This window comes from Pleurodeles waltl, chromosome 3_1 (genome assembly GCF_031143425.1).
Source record: "Pleurodeles waltl isolate 20211129_DDA chromosome 3_1, aPleWal1.hap1.20221129, whole genome shotgun sequence".
In the NCBI taxonomy this organism is placed as follows: Eukaryota; Metazoa; Chordata; class Amphibia; order Caudata; family Salamandridae; genus Pleurodeles; species Pleurodeles waltl.
Window position 1 is genome coordinate 663275762 of NC_090440.1, and position 16122 is coordinate 663291883.

At 47.0% G+C, this 16122-nt stretch overlaps 1 protein-coding gene across 4 annotated transcripts in view; it reads left to right on the forward strand.

Moving 5' to 3' along the window:
- ANO9 (anoctamin 9) overlaps window positions 1-16122 on the forward strand; it is a 386417-nt gene that overhangs the window by 358726 nt on the left and 11569 nt on the right. For 2 of the 4 annotated variants that reach the window (XM_069223191.1, XM_069223193.1), the window contains one exon: window positions 15831-15896. The exons of 1 other annotated variant lie outside the window; for it this stretch is intronic. In XM_069223191.1, coding sequence (XP_069079292.1) covers window positions 15831-15896 — 66 coding nt within the window. The remainder of the gene's footprint in view (window positions 1-15830; window positions 15897-16122) is intronic. One more of the 4 variants, XM_069223192.1, reaches the window with a different exon arrangement.

A 16122-nucleotide genomic window follows, 5' to 3' on the forward strand; every position in this document is an offset into this window, starting at 1 on the left:
GTTGAGGTCTTCATCTGTGAGATAGATATCATCCAGACAACGCCACAGGATCAATATCATGCAATATTGATGTTACACAGGCAGAAAACAATCCTGGGCTGTTCTTATAGCCTTGGGGAAAACAACAAACGTGTTTTTGTGAGCCAAATGAGAATGCACTCAGGTCCTGACTTTCATGCACTAAGTTTTGGCAGAAAACACTGTTGGAAATATCCAAGGTTGTTTTGTAATGCTTGCACACTATGAAGGTAATTAGTGTGGTGCCATGTGCATTTTATATTGCGTAGGTGCGTTTACAATTGTTTAAGTGTCAATAAACTTAGAGTATTCTATATGAATGGTCGGGTTTTGCGACAGAGAATTATTAATTGCAGAGACACAGGGCTCCATTACTCCCTTGTACTCAAGTTGAGTGAGGCTTTCTCTCACTGGCGCTTTAGCCTCATGTTTGACTGGATATTGGGGTTGAGGCTGGGTTGTAGACCTGATAGGTATTACATGACAGAGGGAATCCTTATCCCCCCCTACATTGTTGCAGTACAGCATGGGCGCCTGCGCCAAAGCACAGTCAGCAGCATAAGCTTCCTTTACCGCATTCAGAACAAGATTTGATAAAGTAGCAAAATAACATCTTCCCCATATGGGAGCTTGCAGATGTACTCAGGTGGCCAGTCTTTTTCTGCCAATAGGATATCACAATTAAGTTCTTCCTAAGAAACTACACTAATACTGCGCTCTATGTCTCCCTCAATTTAGATATTTATAACATAAACCCAGTTAGGTGGGAAGACGTGCCCGTCCGCAGTCTCGACTACAAGAAAGTTGTTAGTTGCTGTAACATCAGATGATCTTTCACACACTGGGGACAAATAGTGACCTCTGCTGCTCTGTCTAGCAGAGTCTCTGCCCATGTGTTGTTCCTCAACAACGTCCTCAACGTTGCTGGCATGTTTTGCAGTTATAGCAGCCACCTTCTTCTTTTTCAATTGGGGCTTCTGTTGGGGAGATTTGTCCTCTTTCTTTTCTGAGGAATTCTGTGAGTCTTTTTTCTGCTTCACATAGTCAGTGTGTTGCTCTGACCAACCCGCACTCTCTCTCTGTTTATCCAGTGTGCCCTGGAAGGAATGAGAGTGACGTGGATCAGTATATCTGTCGTAGTCTTTTAAGTTTCTCTACTTCTGAGATTATAGCTCCTTTCAGAGCTCTCTGGATGAGGAGAGTCTGCTCTCTGACTTCTTCTGTCTTTATTTTATTTGTTTTTATACCAGTGTTTTATTAGAACCCTCTTGTACTTGTTTAGTACCATCCTTAGGGGTGGTACTCTGAATTTCAAGTTTTTTCGGCTTGACTCCCAAACTATCCAGTCCTATATTAGTATAGGTTTCGGAGATCATTTCAGTAATTGACACTCCTGTTCCAACTGTGGAATCTCCCAGAGCTGCTGACGTATAGCCAACACTACCGCTTCCCCTTTAATATTACTGAGTATTATTGAGGAGACTGTGTCAAAGCTACGCATCAGTTTCATCAGTGTTCAATGTTTACATAACAAACTGAACAAGTCATCTGTACAGTGGTACTAGCACATTATAAATATTCCGCCGGATGTGGCATGCATGTGGTAAACATGGGCCACGTTGGTCCGTCATTACCTAAAGGACCTAATCTCACAGGTTGTATTATATGTGGAAGGGTGCCATTGAACCAGTTTTTATGTTCTTGATAAGACAGTGGTATTTCAGTATACTGATAAGCTTGGTATCGTTGTGGTATGGTCGCTATTTTATATGTGTGAAATGTGTATGTTGTATTGTCTTCGTCCAAAAAGATCCTCAGAATGTGTCTGTTTGGTAAGTCTTGTGAGCGTCTGTAGGAAGTTGGCTCTGTATGTGCTATTTCAAAGTAAGGAATAGCATGCACAGAGTCCAAGGGTTCCCCTTAGAGGTAAAATAGTGGTAAAAATAGATAATACTAATGCTCTATTTTGTGGTAGTGTGGTCGAGCAGTAGGCTTATCCAAGGAGTAGTGTTAAGCATTTGTTGTACATACACATAGACAATAAATGAGGTACACACACTCAGAGACAAATCCAGCCAATAGGTTTTTATATAGAAAAATATCTTTTCTTAGTTTATTTTAAGAACCACAGGTTCAAATTCTACATGTAATATCTCATTCGAAAGGTATTGCAGGTAAGTACTTTAGGAACTTCAAATCATCAAAATTGCATGTATACTTTTCAAGTTATTCACAAATAGCTGTTTTAAAAGTGGACACTTAGTGCAATTTTCACAGTTCCTAGGGGAGGTAAGTATTTGTTAGGTTAACCAGGTAAGTAAGACACTTACAGGGCTTAGTTCTTGGTCCAAGGTAGCCCACCGTTGGGGGTTCAGAGCAACCCCAAAGTCACCACACCAGCAGCTCAGGGCCGGTCAGGTGCAGAGTTCAAAGTGGTGCCCAAAACACATAGGCTAGAATGGAGAGAAGGGGGTGCCCCGGTTCCGGTCTGCTTGCAGGTAAGTACCCGCGTCTTCGGAGGGCAGACCAGGGGGGTTTTGTAGGGCACCGGGGGGGACACAAGCCCACACAGAAATTTCACCCTCAGCGGCGCGGGGGCGGCCGGGTGCAGTGTAGAAACAGGCGTCGGGTTCGCAATGTTAGTCTATGAGAGATCTCGGGATCTCTTCAGCGCTGCAGGCAGGCAAGGGGGGGGTTCCTCGGGGAAACCTCCACTTGATCAAGGGAGAGGGACTCCTGGGGGTCACTCCTCCAGTGAAAGTCCGGTCCTTCAGGTCCTGGGGGCTGCGGGTGCAGGGTCTCTCCCAGGTGTCGGGACTTAGGATTCAAAGAGTCGCGGTCAGGGGAAGCCTCGGGATTCCCTCTGCAGGCGGCGCTGTGGGGGCTCAGGGGGGACAGGTTTTTGTACTCACAGTCTTAGAGTAGTCCTGGGGTCCCTCCTGAGGTGTTGGATCGCCACCAGCCGAGTCGGGGTCGCCGGGTGCAGTGTTGCAAGTCTCACGCTTCTTGCGGGGAGCTTGCAGGGTTCTTTAAAGCTGCTGGGAACAAAGTTGCAGCTTTTCTTGGAGCAGGTCCGCTGTCCTCGGGAGTTTCTTGTCTTTTCGAAGCAGGGGCAGTCCTCAGAGGATGTCGAGGTCGCTGGTCCCTTTGGAAAGCGTCGCTGGAGCAGGATCTTTGGAAGGCAGGAGACAGGCCGGTGAGTTTCTGGAGCCAAGGCAGTTGTCGTCTTCTGGTCTTCCGCTGCAGGGGTTTTCAGCTGGGCAGTCCTTCTTCTTGTAGTTGCAGGAATCTAATTTTCTAGGGTTCAGGGTAGCCCTTAAATACTAAATTTAAGGGCGTGTTTAGGTCTGGGGGGTTAGTAGCCAATGGCTACTAGCCCTGAGGGTGGGTACACCCTCTTTGTGCCTCCTCCCAAGGGGAGGGGGTCACAATCCTAACCCTATTGGGGGAATCCTCCATCTGCAAGATGGAGGATTTCTAAAAGTCAGAGTCACCTCAGCTCAGGACACCTTAGGGGCTGTCCTGACTGGCCAGTGACTCCTCCTTGTTGCTTTCTTTGTTCCCTCCAGCCTTGCCGCCAAAAGTGGGGGCCGTGGCCGGAGGGGGCGGGCAACTCCACTAAGCTGGAGTGCCCTGCTGGGCTGTGACAAAGGGGTGAGCCTTTGAGGCTCACCGCCAGGTGTTACAGCTCCTGCCTGGGGGAGGTGTTAGCATCTCCACCCAGTGCAGGCTTTGTTACTGGCCTCAGAGTGACAAAGGCACTCTCCCCATGGGGCCAGCAACATGTCTCTGGTGTGGCAGGCTGCTGGAACTAGTCAGCCTACACAGACAGTCGGTTAAGTTTCAGGGGGCACCTCTAAGGTGCCCTCTGTGGTGTATTTTACAATAAAATGTACACTGGCATCAGTGTGCATTTATTGTGCTGAGAAGTTTGATACCAAACTTCCCAGTTTTCAGTGTAGCCATTATGGTGCTGTGGAGTTCGTGTTTGACAGACTCCCAGACCATATACTCTTATGGCTACCCTGCACTTACAATGTCTAAGGTTTTGTTTAGACACTGTAGGGGTACCATGCTCATGCACTGGTACCCTCGCCTATGGTATAGTGCACCCTGCCTTAGGGCTGTAAGGCCTGCTAGAGGGGTGTCTTACCTATACTGCATAGGCAGTGAGAGGCTGGCATGGCACCCTGAGGGGAGTGCCATGTCGACTTACTCATTTTGTTCTCACTAGCACACACAGGCTTGTAAGCAGTGTGTCTGGGCTGAGTGAGGGGTCTCTAGGGTGGCATAAGACATGCTGCCGCCCTTAGAGACCTTCCTTGGCATCAGGGCCCTTGGTACTAGAAGTACCAGTTACAAGGGACTTATCTGAATGCCAGGGTGTGCCAATTGTGGATACAATGGTACATTTTAGGTGAAGGAACACTGGTGCTGGGGCCTGGTTAGCAGGGTCCCAGCACTCTTCTCAGTCAAGTCAGCATCAGTATCAGGCAAAAAGTGGGGGGTAACTGCAACAGGGAGCCATTTCTTTACACAAGCCCCCCCCAGCCCACAGGCCAGGAGACTCAGCCCAAGCTGGGAGAGTCTTCCTAGTCTGTCAGGCGAGGAAGAGTAGGAGAAATAGGCTGGTTAGTTGCAGGGCCTACTCTGCCTTACATCCTTCTGTTCAGGTCATTCCCTTTGGGGAACTGACCTACTTCCACAGTGATAGGACCTAGTCTGAATTGCCTCTTGTCTGCCTCTTCAATGTCTCCACCCATTCTTTCTATTTTGGTCTTAGAGGTACCCACCTCTGCTAACCTTATCTTGGCCAGGGTTACCCCTAGCTTACCCAGAGAGGTTACCCAGAGCTGGAGTAACCCCACCATGACCAATAGGGTCAGGGGGCCTAACTTGCTATTTGGCATGGGGTCAGACCACCATGCTAAGGATAGTGCAGCCATAAAGGCTAACACCCAGCAGAGGCCACTGACAGCTGTCAGTGCCCAGAACCACACCTTTAGCTCTTCACCTAAAAGGGAAGGGGCTAAGTTACAGGCTTCTTTGGGTTCAGGTTGCCTGTCTGCTGTATTGGAGTGGGGGGTTACCACATCTTGTAGTAAACACCCTTCTTCCACTCTTTCTCCTGTTAGCTGAGGAGCCACCCACTCAGGTTTAACAGTTGCCTGACTAGCCAGGACTTCTTGTGGGTCAGGTTGGACTTTATCAGGGCCATTTTTGGAGTTCTCCCCTACTGGAGCAGAATCTCCTTGGCTTGCTGTAACCTTGGCTAAAGGTTGTCCACCCCTCCTACTCTGTTTTCTTTTCTTCTTCTTCTGGGGCCTGCTTGCATTTACTGCAGAGGCAGGACTTCCAGAATCCTTGGGAGAGGACTGGCACTGGACCAGTTCCTCTCTTGAGCTCTGACTAACCTCTGGGTAGTCATTTCCAAGGAGACAATCAAGGGGGAGGTCTGTACTGACTACTACCCTTCTCCAGCTAAGAGTGCCACCCACTTCTATGGGCACTAAAGCCACAGGCCTCTTAGTGACCCTGTCTAGGCTAACTCTTACCCTGGCAGTCTCACCTGGGATGTACTGGTTTGAGAGCACCAGCCTGTCATGCACAATAGTGTGACTGGCACAAGTGTCTCTCAGGGCAGTGGTTGGGATTCCATTCACCAGTAGGTGGTGGAAGTGTCTACTTCCCTCTGGAATCTCCAACTCACCTGTTGGGCCCTGTTTCCAGTTGAAGGCTAGGAAGACCTCCTCATCTGAGGAGTCATCTCCCATGGCTACACTGGTTACCCCAGGAATTTTGTTCTGGGGTTTGTTTTTGGGACAAGAAGTGTCCTTGGTGTGGTGCCCAGACTGTTTACAGTTGTGGCACCATGCCTTAGTGGCATCCCAGTTCTTACCCTGGTACCCACCTTTGTTTTGGGTTGTGTCTTGGGGCCCACCCACCTGTTCTGGTTTTTGGGGGCCTACAGAGGACTCTTTTTCTTTGTTTCTAGTGTTACCCACTTTCTCCTGGGGAGTTTTTGTAACCCCTTTCTTTTGGTCACCCCCAGTGGAAGTTTTGGTTACCCTAGTCTTGACCCAGTGGTCTGCCTTCTTTCCCAATTCTTGGGGAGAAATTGGACCTAGGTCTACCAGATACTGATGCAACTTTTCATTGAAGCAGTTACTTAAAATGTGTTCTTTCATAAACAAATTATAAAGCCCAACATAGTCACACACTTCATTTCCAGTTAACCAACCATCTAGTGTTTTTACTGAGTAGTCTACAAAATCAACCCAGGTCTGGCTCGAGGATTTTTGAGCCCCCCTGAACCTAATTCTATACTCCTCAGTGGAGAATCCAAAGCCCTCAATCAGGGTACCCTTCATGAGGTCATAAGATTCTGCATCTTTTCCAGAGAGTGTGAGGAGTCTATCCCTACACTTTCCAGTGAACATTTCCCAAAGGAGAGCACCCCAGTGAGATCTGTTCACTTTTCTGGTTACACAAGCCCTCTCAAAAGCTGTGAACCATTTGGTGATGTCATCACCATCTTCATATTTTGTTACAATCCCTTTGGGGATTTTTAGGATGTCAGGAGAATCTCTGACCCTATTTAAGTTGCTGCCACCATTGATGGGACCTAGGCCCATCTCTTTTCTTTCCCTTTCTATGGCTAGGAGCTGCTTTTCCAAAGCCAATCTTTTGACCATCCTGGCTAACAGGGGGTCATCCTCACTGAGAGCATCCTCAGTGATTTCAGAAATGCTGGACCCTCCTGTGAGGGAAGCAACATTTCTGACTATCATTTTTGGAGACAGGGCTTGAGAGGCCCTGGTCTCCCTATTTAGGACTGGAAGGGGGGAAATGCCCTCCAAGTCACTAATTTCTTCCTCTGTGAAGTCATCCTCAGAGGGGTTGGCTTTTTCAAACTCTGCCAACAGCTCCTGGAGCTGAATTTTGGTAGGTCTGGAGCCAATGGTTATTTTCTTTATATTACAGAGAGACCTTAGCTCCCTCATCTTAAGATGGAGGTAAGGTGTGGTGTCGAGTTCCACCACATTCATCTCTGTATCAGACATTATTTTGCTAAAAGTTGGAAGACTTTTTAAAGAATCTAAAACTGTTTCTAGAATCTAATTTCAAACCTTTAACAAACTTTTAAACTCTAAAAGACAATGCTAAACAGGGACTTAACACACAAGGCCCTAGCAGGACTTTTAAGCATTTAGAAAAATTTCAAATTGCAAAAATGAATTTCTAATGACAATTTTGGAATTTGTCGTGTGATCAGGTATTGGCTGAGTAGTCCAGCAAATGCAAAGTCTTGTACCCCACCGCTGATCCACCAATGTAGGAAGTTGGCTCTGTATGTGCTATTTCAAAGTAAGGAATAGCATGCACAGAGTCCAAGGGTTCCCCTTAGAGGTAAAATAGTGGTAAAAATAGATAATACTAATGCTCTATTTTGTGGTAGTGTGGTCGAGCAGTAGGCTTATCCAAGGAGTAGTGTTAAGCATTTGTTGTACATACACATAGACAATAAATGAGGTACACACACTCAGAGACAAATCCAGCCAATAGGTTTTTATATAGAAAAATATCTTTTCTTAGTTTATTTTAAGAACCACAGGTTCAAATTCTACATGTAATATCTCATTCGAAAGGTATTGCAGGTAAGTACTTTAGGAACTTCAAATCATCAAAATTGCATGTATACTTTTCAAGTTATTCACAAATAGCTGTTTTAAAAGTGGACACAGTGCAATTTTCACAGTTCCTAGGGGAGGTAAGTATTTGTTAGGTTAACCAGGTAAGTAAGACACTTACAGGGCTTAGTTCTTGGTCCAAGGTAGCCCACCGTTGGGGGTTCAGAGCAACCCCAAAGTCACCACACCAGCAGCTCAGGGCCGGTCAGGTGCAGAGTTCAAAGTGGTGCCCAAAACACATAGGCTAGAATGGAGAGAAGGGGGTGCCCCGGTTCCGGTCTGCTTGCAGGTAAGTACCCGCGTCTTCGGAGGGCAGACCAGGGGGGTTTTGTAGGGCACCGGGGGGGACACAAGCCCACACAGAAATTTCACCCTCAGCGGCGCGGGGGCGGCCGGGTGCAGTGTAGAAACAGGCGTCGGGTTCGCAATGTTAGTCTATGAGAGATCTCGGGATCTCTTCAGCGCTGCAGGCAGGCAAGGGGGGGGTTCCTCGGGGAAACCTCCACTTGATCAAGGGAGAGGGACTCCTGGGGGTCACTCCTCCAGTGAAAGTCCGGTCCTTCAGGTCCTGGGGGCTGCGGGTGCAGGGTCTCTCCCAGGTGTCGGGACTTAGGATTCAAAGAGTCGCGGTCAGGGGAAGCCTCGGGATTCCCTCTGCAGGCGGCGCTGTGGGGGCTCAGGGGGGACAGGTTTTTGTACTCACAGTCTTAGAGTAGTCCTGGGGTCCCTCCTGAGGTGTTGGATCGCCACCAGCCGAGTCGGGGTCGCCGGGTGCAGTGTTGCAAGTCTCACGCTTCTTGCGGGGAGCTTGCAGGGTTCTTTAAAGCTGCTGGGAACAAAGTTGCAGCTTTTCTTGGAGCAGGTCCGCTGTCCTCGGGAGTTTCTTGTCTTTTCGAAGCAGGGGCAGTCCTCAGAGGATGTCGAGGTCGCTGGTCCCTTTGGAAGGCGTCGCTGGAGCAGGATCTTTGGAAGGCAGGAGACAGGCCGGTGAGTTTCTGGAGCCAAGGCAGTTGTCGTCTTCTGGTCTTCCGCTGCAGGGGTTTTCAGCTGGGCAGTCCTTCTTCTTGTAGTTGCAGGAATCTAATTTTCTAGGGTTCAGGGTAGCCCTTAAATACTAAATTTAAGGGCGTGTTTAGGTCTGGGGGGTTAGTAGCCAATGGCTACTAGCCCTGAGGGTGGGTACACCCTCTTTGTGCCTCCTCCCAAGGGGAGGGGGTCACAATCCTAACCCTATTGGGGGAATCCTCCATCTGCAAGATGGAGGATTTCTAAAAGTCAGAGTCACCTCAGCTCAGGACACCTTAGGGGCTGTCCTGACTGGCCAGTGACTCCTCCTTGTTGCTTTCTTTGTTCCCTCCAGCCTTGCCGCCAAAAGTGGGGGCCGTGGCCGGAGGGGGCGGGCAACTCCACTAAGCTGGAGTGCCCTGCTGGGCTGTGACAAAGGGGTGAGCCTTTGAGGCTCACCGCCAGGTGTTACAGCTCCTGCCTGGGGGAGGTGTTAGCATCTCCACCCAGTGCAGGCTTTGTTACTGGCCTCAGAGTGACAAAGGCACTCTCCCCATGGGGCCAGCAACATGTCTCTGGTGTGGCAGGCTGCTGGAACTAGTCAGCCTACACAGACAGTCGGTTAAGTTTCAGGGGGCACCTCTAAGGTGCCCTCTGTGGTGTATTTTACAATAAAATGTACACTGGCATCAGTGTGCATTTATTGTGCTGAGAAGTTTGATACCAAACTTCCCAGTTTTCAGTGTAGCCATTATGGTGCTGTGGAGTTCGTGTTTGACAGACTCCCAGACCATATACTCTTATGGCTACCCTGCACTTACAATGTCTAAGGTTTTGTTTAGGCACTGTAGGGGTACCATGCTCATGCACTGGTACCCTCGCCTATGGTATAGTGCACCCTGCCTTAGGGCTGTAAGGCCTGCTAGAGGGGTGTCTTACCTATACTGCATAGGCAGTGAGAGGCTGGCATGGCACCCTGAGGGGAGTGCCATGTCGACTTACTCATTTTGTTCTCACTAGCACACACAGGCTTGTAAGCAGTGTGTCTGTGCTGAGTGAGGGGTCTCTAGGGTGGCATAAGACATGCTGCCGCCCTTAGAGACCTTCCTTGGCATCAGGGCCCTTGGTACTAGAAGTACCAGTTACAAGGGACTTATCTGAATGCCAGGGTGTGCCAATTGTGGATACAATGGTACATTTTAGGTGAAGGAACACTGGTGCTGGGGCCTGGTTAGCAGGGTCCCAGCACTCTTCTCAGTCAAGTCAGCATCAGTATCAGGCAAAAAGTGGGGGGTAACTGCAACAGGGAGCCATTTCTTTACAGCGTCTACTATAAATGTGACATTCCTGCCCTCATCTCTTAAGCCATGGGCTATTAGATGTTGTGGTGTTAATGCATGTCTGACATTTTCTGGAATGTCTATGACATTAGCCATGTTGAGTAATGGGTACAGAGAAGGAACACCATATTAGGAAAATCCTTTTTAAGGTACAAGCTTGAACAACCCACAGCCCGGATAGGTGCTCCCTATCCAGCTGAGGAGGATTACCCCTATGACCACAGACGTCTCTGTATAATGGTATTTAGGGTACCTACTGTGTGCGAGACCGAGATACTCAGGATATCAGTAAATTAATGTAAAAACACCATCGTTGATGGCACCATGTCGTAGTTGGACTCTCGCTCCTTAGCAAGACTGCTGGTGTTGGGGTTACACCCCTTCTGTTTGTAGGCGAATGAGTCACTCTTACAGCAAGTCACAAGTGTTGACCTCACCCTGTAGCCTCACAAGCAGTACCTCGCCGAACTTAGACAATAAAGTTGATTTCTGGCAGCCTTACGCATGGACTCCAGATGCAACTTCTCAGAGAAGTTACCCGTTTCTCTCGTTAGCAATAAGTCTCATGCACACTTAGGCAATGAAGAAGATGCAGGAGAATTTTCAATATATTTATTGAAAATACTACAATCTACTGTAAAATGCATGAATTGCAATGATTAGCATAATGAGTAGTAATAAAAGCAACATTGTGAAGATGAGAGTTGTGAATATGAACACCGCCCCGTATTGCAATAAACATAAGATATGAAATTCCTCACAAAGAAAACTTAATCTCTACCTTAATGAGAGCTAGGCATGATAAACCCTAATCTGCCAGGAGCATGTCCATGAGAAGTACCCCCACCCCAATCCCTTGTTACCTTGGAATGAGGTCTCTAGGTCAGACTCCGTGAAGACACAAAGGCTGAGTTCTGCAGCAAGGTGACATGCAGTATAGATGACATCTGGAAGAAACCCCTCTAATGACCTTGTCCATGTGAGGTGTATTTTATGTGGCTCATGTAGGATTCCTGATGCAGGTATGTACCTAAACAACTGATAATGTAGCAGACTTGTGTCTGCAGTTATATAAACAATTCCTAACAAGTGCACACAATGTTCCTGTCAAACGTAAGAGTGAAAGGGACATGATGACAAAATCTAGGTACATCACTGATAATGACACCTTCTCAGAATGGCACTAATAACAAAAAGCAAAACATTTCTTATAAAATGTAAGCAGCTGAAGAAGTGCTAAAAGAAATGATTACATAAATAGTATAAAACAGAGCATACTAAGTGGGTAAAAGGTTACCAGGTAAAAAGGGCAACAGGCCTGCAAGCCAATGGCTAAGCTGACTCCTGTGCCCCATGGGGAACTAAAATGGATTAACCACAGCGCAAAAACACTGGACTGCACTTCTGAACTCGAAGGATTTGCAAAGAGGACTGTGCCTGCTATGCCCACTCACAGAAAAGACCTCCATTTATGCTAGAACAGAAGTGACTCCAAGGGTTAGGTGGTTAACCTCCTGGTAAGCATCAGGAGTACAAAAGCTACGGTAGCCTGCAGCCCCGAGAGACCAGCTGCTCAGTAATGTCTGCCCACCGCTGGATGCAGAAGTGCACCCTCGGAGGCCAGGTCGTGACCTACAAAGGGTGCCTCCTAGGTAGTGAGACCCATGGCTGAAGTCGAAATGGACCATGGTCTCCCTACCAGGAAGATTTACTTACCTGCAAGTAACCGCTGAGACCACTGTAAGCTGGAGACCAGTTAACTAGTGGTGACTGAACATGCACTGGACCCCACTAATGTATCATGGGAGATTAAGTCCTGAAACCAGAGACAACCCCTGACATTAGTGAACCCAGGGGAAGCCCACTTCTTCAGCATCCTCAGAATCCTTGATTGCCAGCATGAGGTCCACTTCTTTGTTGGACTGTGGTAAGGGATAAAAATAAAGTGACGACCCTGAGACTGCTGGACGCAATAGGTAAGTCTCTCTCAGTGGTCCCTGTGATTGAACCCCAACCTGTTGTGGCCCTTCCAAAAGAGTTCTAGTAGCTGTTTTAGCCCGATGGCTCAAAACTGCTAAGCTACTTACAACGATTTATTACACTGATTTAATGCAGTGTCTCTCACATGATTTTTGTTGCTTTGTTTTCTACTTAAAGATACAAATATAACATATTTTTATAAATTGGTGTCAGATGTATTGTGTTGTGTTTCTTACATATTGACTGTTTTGGTATTTTTAAATGCTTTACACTTGTTCCTTTGATTAAGCCTGACTTCTGTGTGCTACAGCTTCCCAGGACAAGATAGAGGTTTTATAAAAGAACCCTACTGGACCTTTTTGAAATTGTGACATTATTACATGGTGAGGTCTCACAATCACACCACATATTAATCCACTTTCCTACTTTAAAAACGTGCATCTCGGACTCACATGACCAGTCCTACCATTCACTCAAAGCTCTTCGAAAGGGCACTGAAGATTCACAGGTCACATTTGAAAGCAATCACCCAGGCCTAGTAGTAGTGTGTAGAACAGTAGACTTTATTACAGTAACATCTTCTGTCATCTGGAACTTTCTAAAGCTGTTCGTAGCTATGGATGAGATATGTGTGTGCTGTGAAGTAAAGAAGTCAGAAAAAATACACAGGCAAGAAATGTACAAAGCAGGCTTTATAGGCATTTCTGAACCCAGACCCACGCCTCACCCGATCACACAGATGCCCAGATCTGGCTACCCATGTACTTCATAGTCACAGCTTCTCCCTCCTAATCTGCTTTGTCAAAAAAACAGGTTCTCAGACTGTCTTCCCTGTCCTTCAGAGACACAGCTCCTGAACCCTCGTTCATGTCCAAACATAACATGTACCAGGTCGACTGCAATTATTCCCCTTCGAGTATAACTCTTTAACCTACTCCATACAAAAAAGATGCACTGGACTGGCTCTTCTGTCCTTCCCTTTAAGAGTTTTTTGCATTCTCTGATTTTACTCCATACTTTTGATGTACTGTAAGCCTTCTTGGCATGCTTTCTACTTCTGTGTAAAAGGCGTTTAGTAGAAAAAACTCGAACTCCAGCTAAACCTCAGAAAAAAATTACTTGATGCAGTTATGCTCTGAAATCCCCATGTAGAGATACATTTGTAAATAAATACCATGCCTTCAGTGCCTAGATCTCAACCTTCCCACACCCATTTTCTTTTTTTTCACATGGTGTTGCAGGTGTGAGACGGGTGCAGTTGCAACCGTCACGCTTTTCACTGTCTGCTAGGCAGACAGTGAAAAGCAGGCTGGGGCCCTGTTAGGGGACCCCTGCACTGCCCATGCCAAAGGCATGGGCAGTGCAGGGGCCCCCAGGGGCCCCTAGACACCCGTTACCGCCAGCCTCTTCCTGGCGGTGACAACCGCCAGAAACAGGCTGGCGGTAAGGGGGTCAGAATCCCCATGGCGGTGCTGCTTGCAGCGCCGCCATGGCAGATTCGCCCAGCCGGGGGAAATCCGGCGGGAAACTGCCGGACCCGGTTTTCTGACCGCGGCTTTACCGCCGCAGTCAGAATGGGCATGGAAGCACCGCCAGCCTGTTGGTGGTGCTTTCATCATTCGCGGCCCTGGCGGTCTTGAACCGCCAGGGTCGGAATGACCCCCAATATTTGGTGATGGTAGTGTGATCGTCCATTCTAGGGCATCTGTCTTCAGTCAGGGGTTGCTTCTGCACTAGCATTTTATAGTTACCCTTTCCTGTGGGTCCTTCTCCTACGCCCAAGAAGTGCCTCCTTTCCTCCTTTCCAGTCAGGCCCTAATTTTACTTCATCAAGGCAGTTCCTTCTCTCGTCTGTTCCCAACAGTTCTTGTCATCTTTTGTTCTATCAGTTATCTGCTTTTCTCCCAACACTTCACACAGGAATTGCTTCTTCCAGTTACCATTGTACTTTACAGTTTCTCCATTCAAGTGTCCCTTTTATAGTTACTATCCATTGTCCCCGCTCATTTCCTTACTTGGTTGTTCTCCAGTGTTACTCCTGCTTTTCTGGAACCATTGTGGTCATAGACAAACTACACAAACTCTCAACTGGATATCTAAGACAGGACACTGAACACACATACTGCACAACACAGAAATGCCATGTGTCTGCATGTCACGGTCCCTACAACAGCAGACATGTCCAATCACAACCATAGACGCAACCTCAAAAACTAGGGTTTCGACAGAATATTTCACGCTTATGCAGCACAGCTTGGATAAAAATTAAGGTATTGTATCAACATGCTCACAACTGCTCTCTTCAACATAAGCTAACTTGCAGCAGTCTTCTCTTTCCATCTTGTCTTCGTGATGCATACATCTTGAGTTACATTGGAGGTATTCATAGGTAACTTTGTCCCTCATTGCTGTCCGCCAAGTTGTATCCGCCGTGGTGGCCATTAAGACATCCCCGCTGGGTGGCGGGCGGAAATCAAGTAAAGTGATGGCTTCCGATCTTGTCCATGTTCTCTGTTTCCCAGGTGTATTCAGCCATGAGCCATATTCACGTCCCTTTCCTCCCTTTCCAGAGACCTCATCTGGCACCACATCTGTTACCACATCTCATGCATTTCCCTTCAGCATGCCATATCTCCATCGTGGCCATCATGCCAGCTGTATCAGCTCACACACAGCACCACACTATCAGACACCTACAACCCATCCTCTGTCGCTCCAGATGCTTTTTCTTTCCAGATAGCCTCAACCATAGTGCAGTGTTCTACTGATGTACCTTACTACAGGGATATTCGCCTCTGCCGGCTGTTCATTACACAGACCCTCCCTTCCAACTCTGAATGATATCCTAGAATTCTTATTTTACTGTATTTGGTGAAAGGTTTTTAATATATTCACAAGGCTGTCTTCCACAGATCCTAGTCTAAGGTTATCCTTTCCCCCCTTCTCACTTTACCCAGAACAGTACATTTTCCCTGCTGTTGTCTCATCTGTATAGACATATGAGTGGGCACTATTTTGACCTGATTCAGCTTCACTCTGCAGTGTGTGGGGCTCTTACCACCAGTATTCAACAGATAGACAGGAGAGGGGGAGAGAAAGAGATTTGTCATGAAAAAGATAGATTTAGGGTTGGAGAAACTATGAATAAACATATGGAATTAGAGGTAAATGTGTTTTTGGTGTTTGTTAACACAGAGTGTCCGTAGCTGGACAATGTGAGCGAGTAAAAGAAGAGATCATGCGAATTATGAGGTACAACTGAAGAAGGTGAATTGTGACAATTGAAGAAGGCGTTGGAGGCTGGCAGGAGAGGTTAATTATGGCAGGTTTGGGGAGATTTTGAGGCTGTAACCTAAGGAAGGGGTTGAGGGTGGGGCCTGGTAGAAACTGTTGAGGATGTGGTGTGGGCTATTAAAAGAGGATGAGGATAAAGGCTGAGAAATGGGGTTCATGGATGGTGTGGGGGAGGAGATGAGAATGAGGCTGGGAGAAGGGTTTGTGGGTGACTATGCAAGGCTATTAACAGGATCCCCAACATTAGAACTTTTCAAGAAGGGTATTTGTGTCAGAAAAAAAGAGATGTTACTATTCACAACTGAAGTGCACTGGGACCATTGTACGAAGGACTACCTATAGACACTGATAAAGCCAAGACGTCCGACTCAAAATCATAACTGTCCCTCCTTGGAGGGCACCCTCAAGTAGTTCCATGGAACTGTTTTAAAATGATAAGTTTTACAAAAGCTTTACTAACCTGGTCCGAATGTCAAACATAATTAAACTGAAAACATTACAGCAGGGCGCCACCAGACGAGTCAGAGTTGCCCACAGCATGGACACCCTTCATTCTCAGTTGTGACAGGTAAGATCTGGTTTTAGAGTGGGTAGTCAATAATTTAATTAATATTCGAAAATTATTTTTTGGGGTCAAATCAGTATTTTATCTGAGTATTCTAAGATTGCTTTTTGTCACCTTTCAAAAATTTCAAGGACAATGCCAGATAAATATTTTGTGAAAAAACGATCAGTTGACTAATATCTTAAATTTTGAAACCGAATCTGCCGTTTCCTACATATTCTAAGCTAAT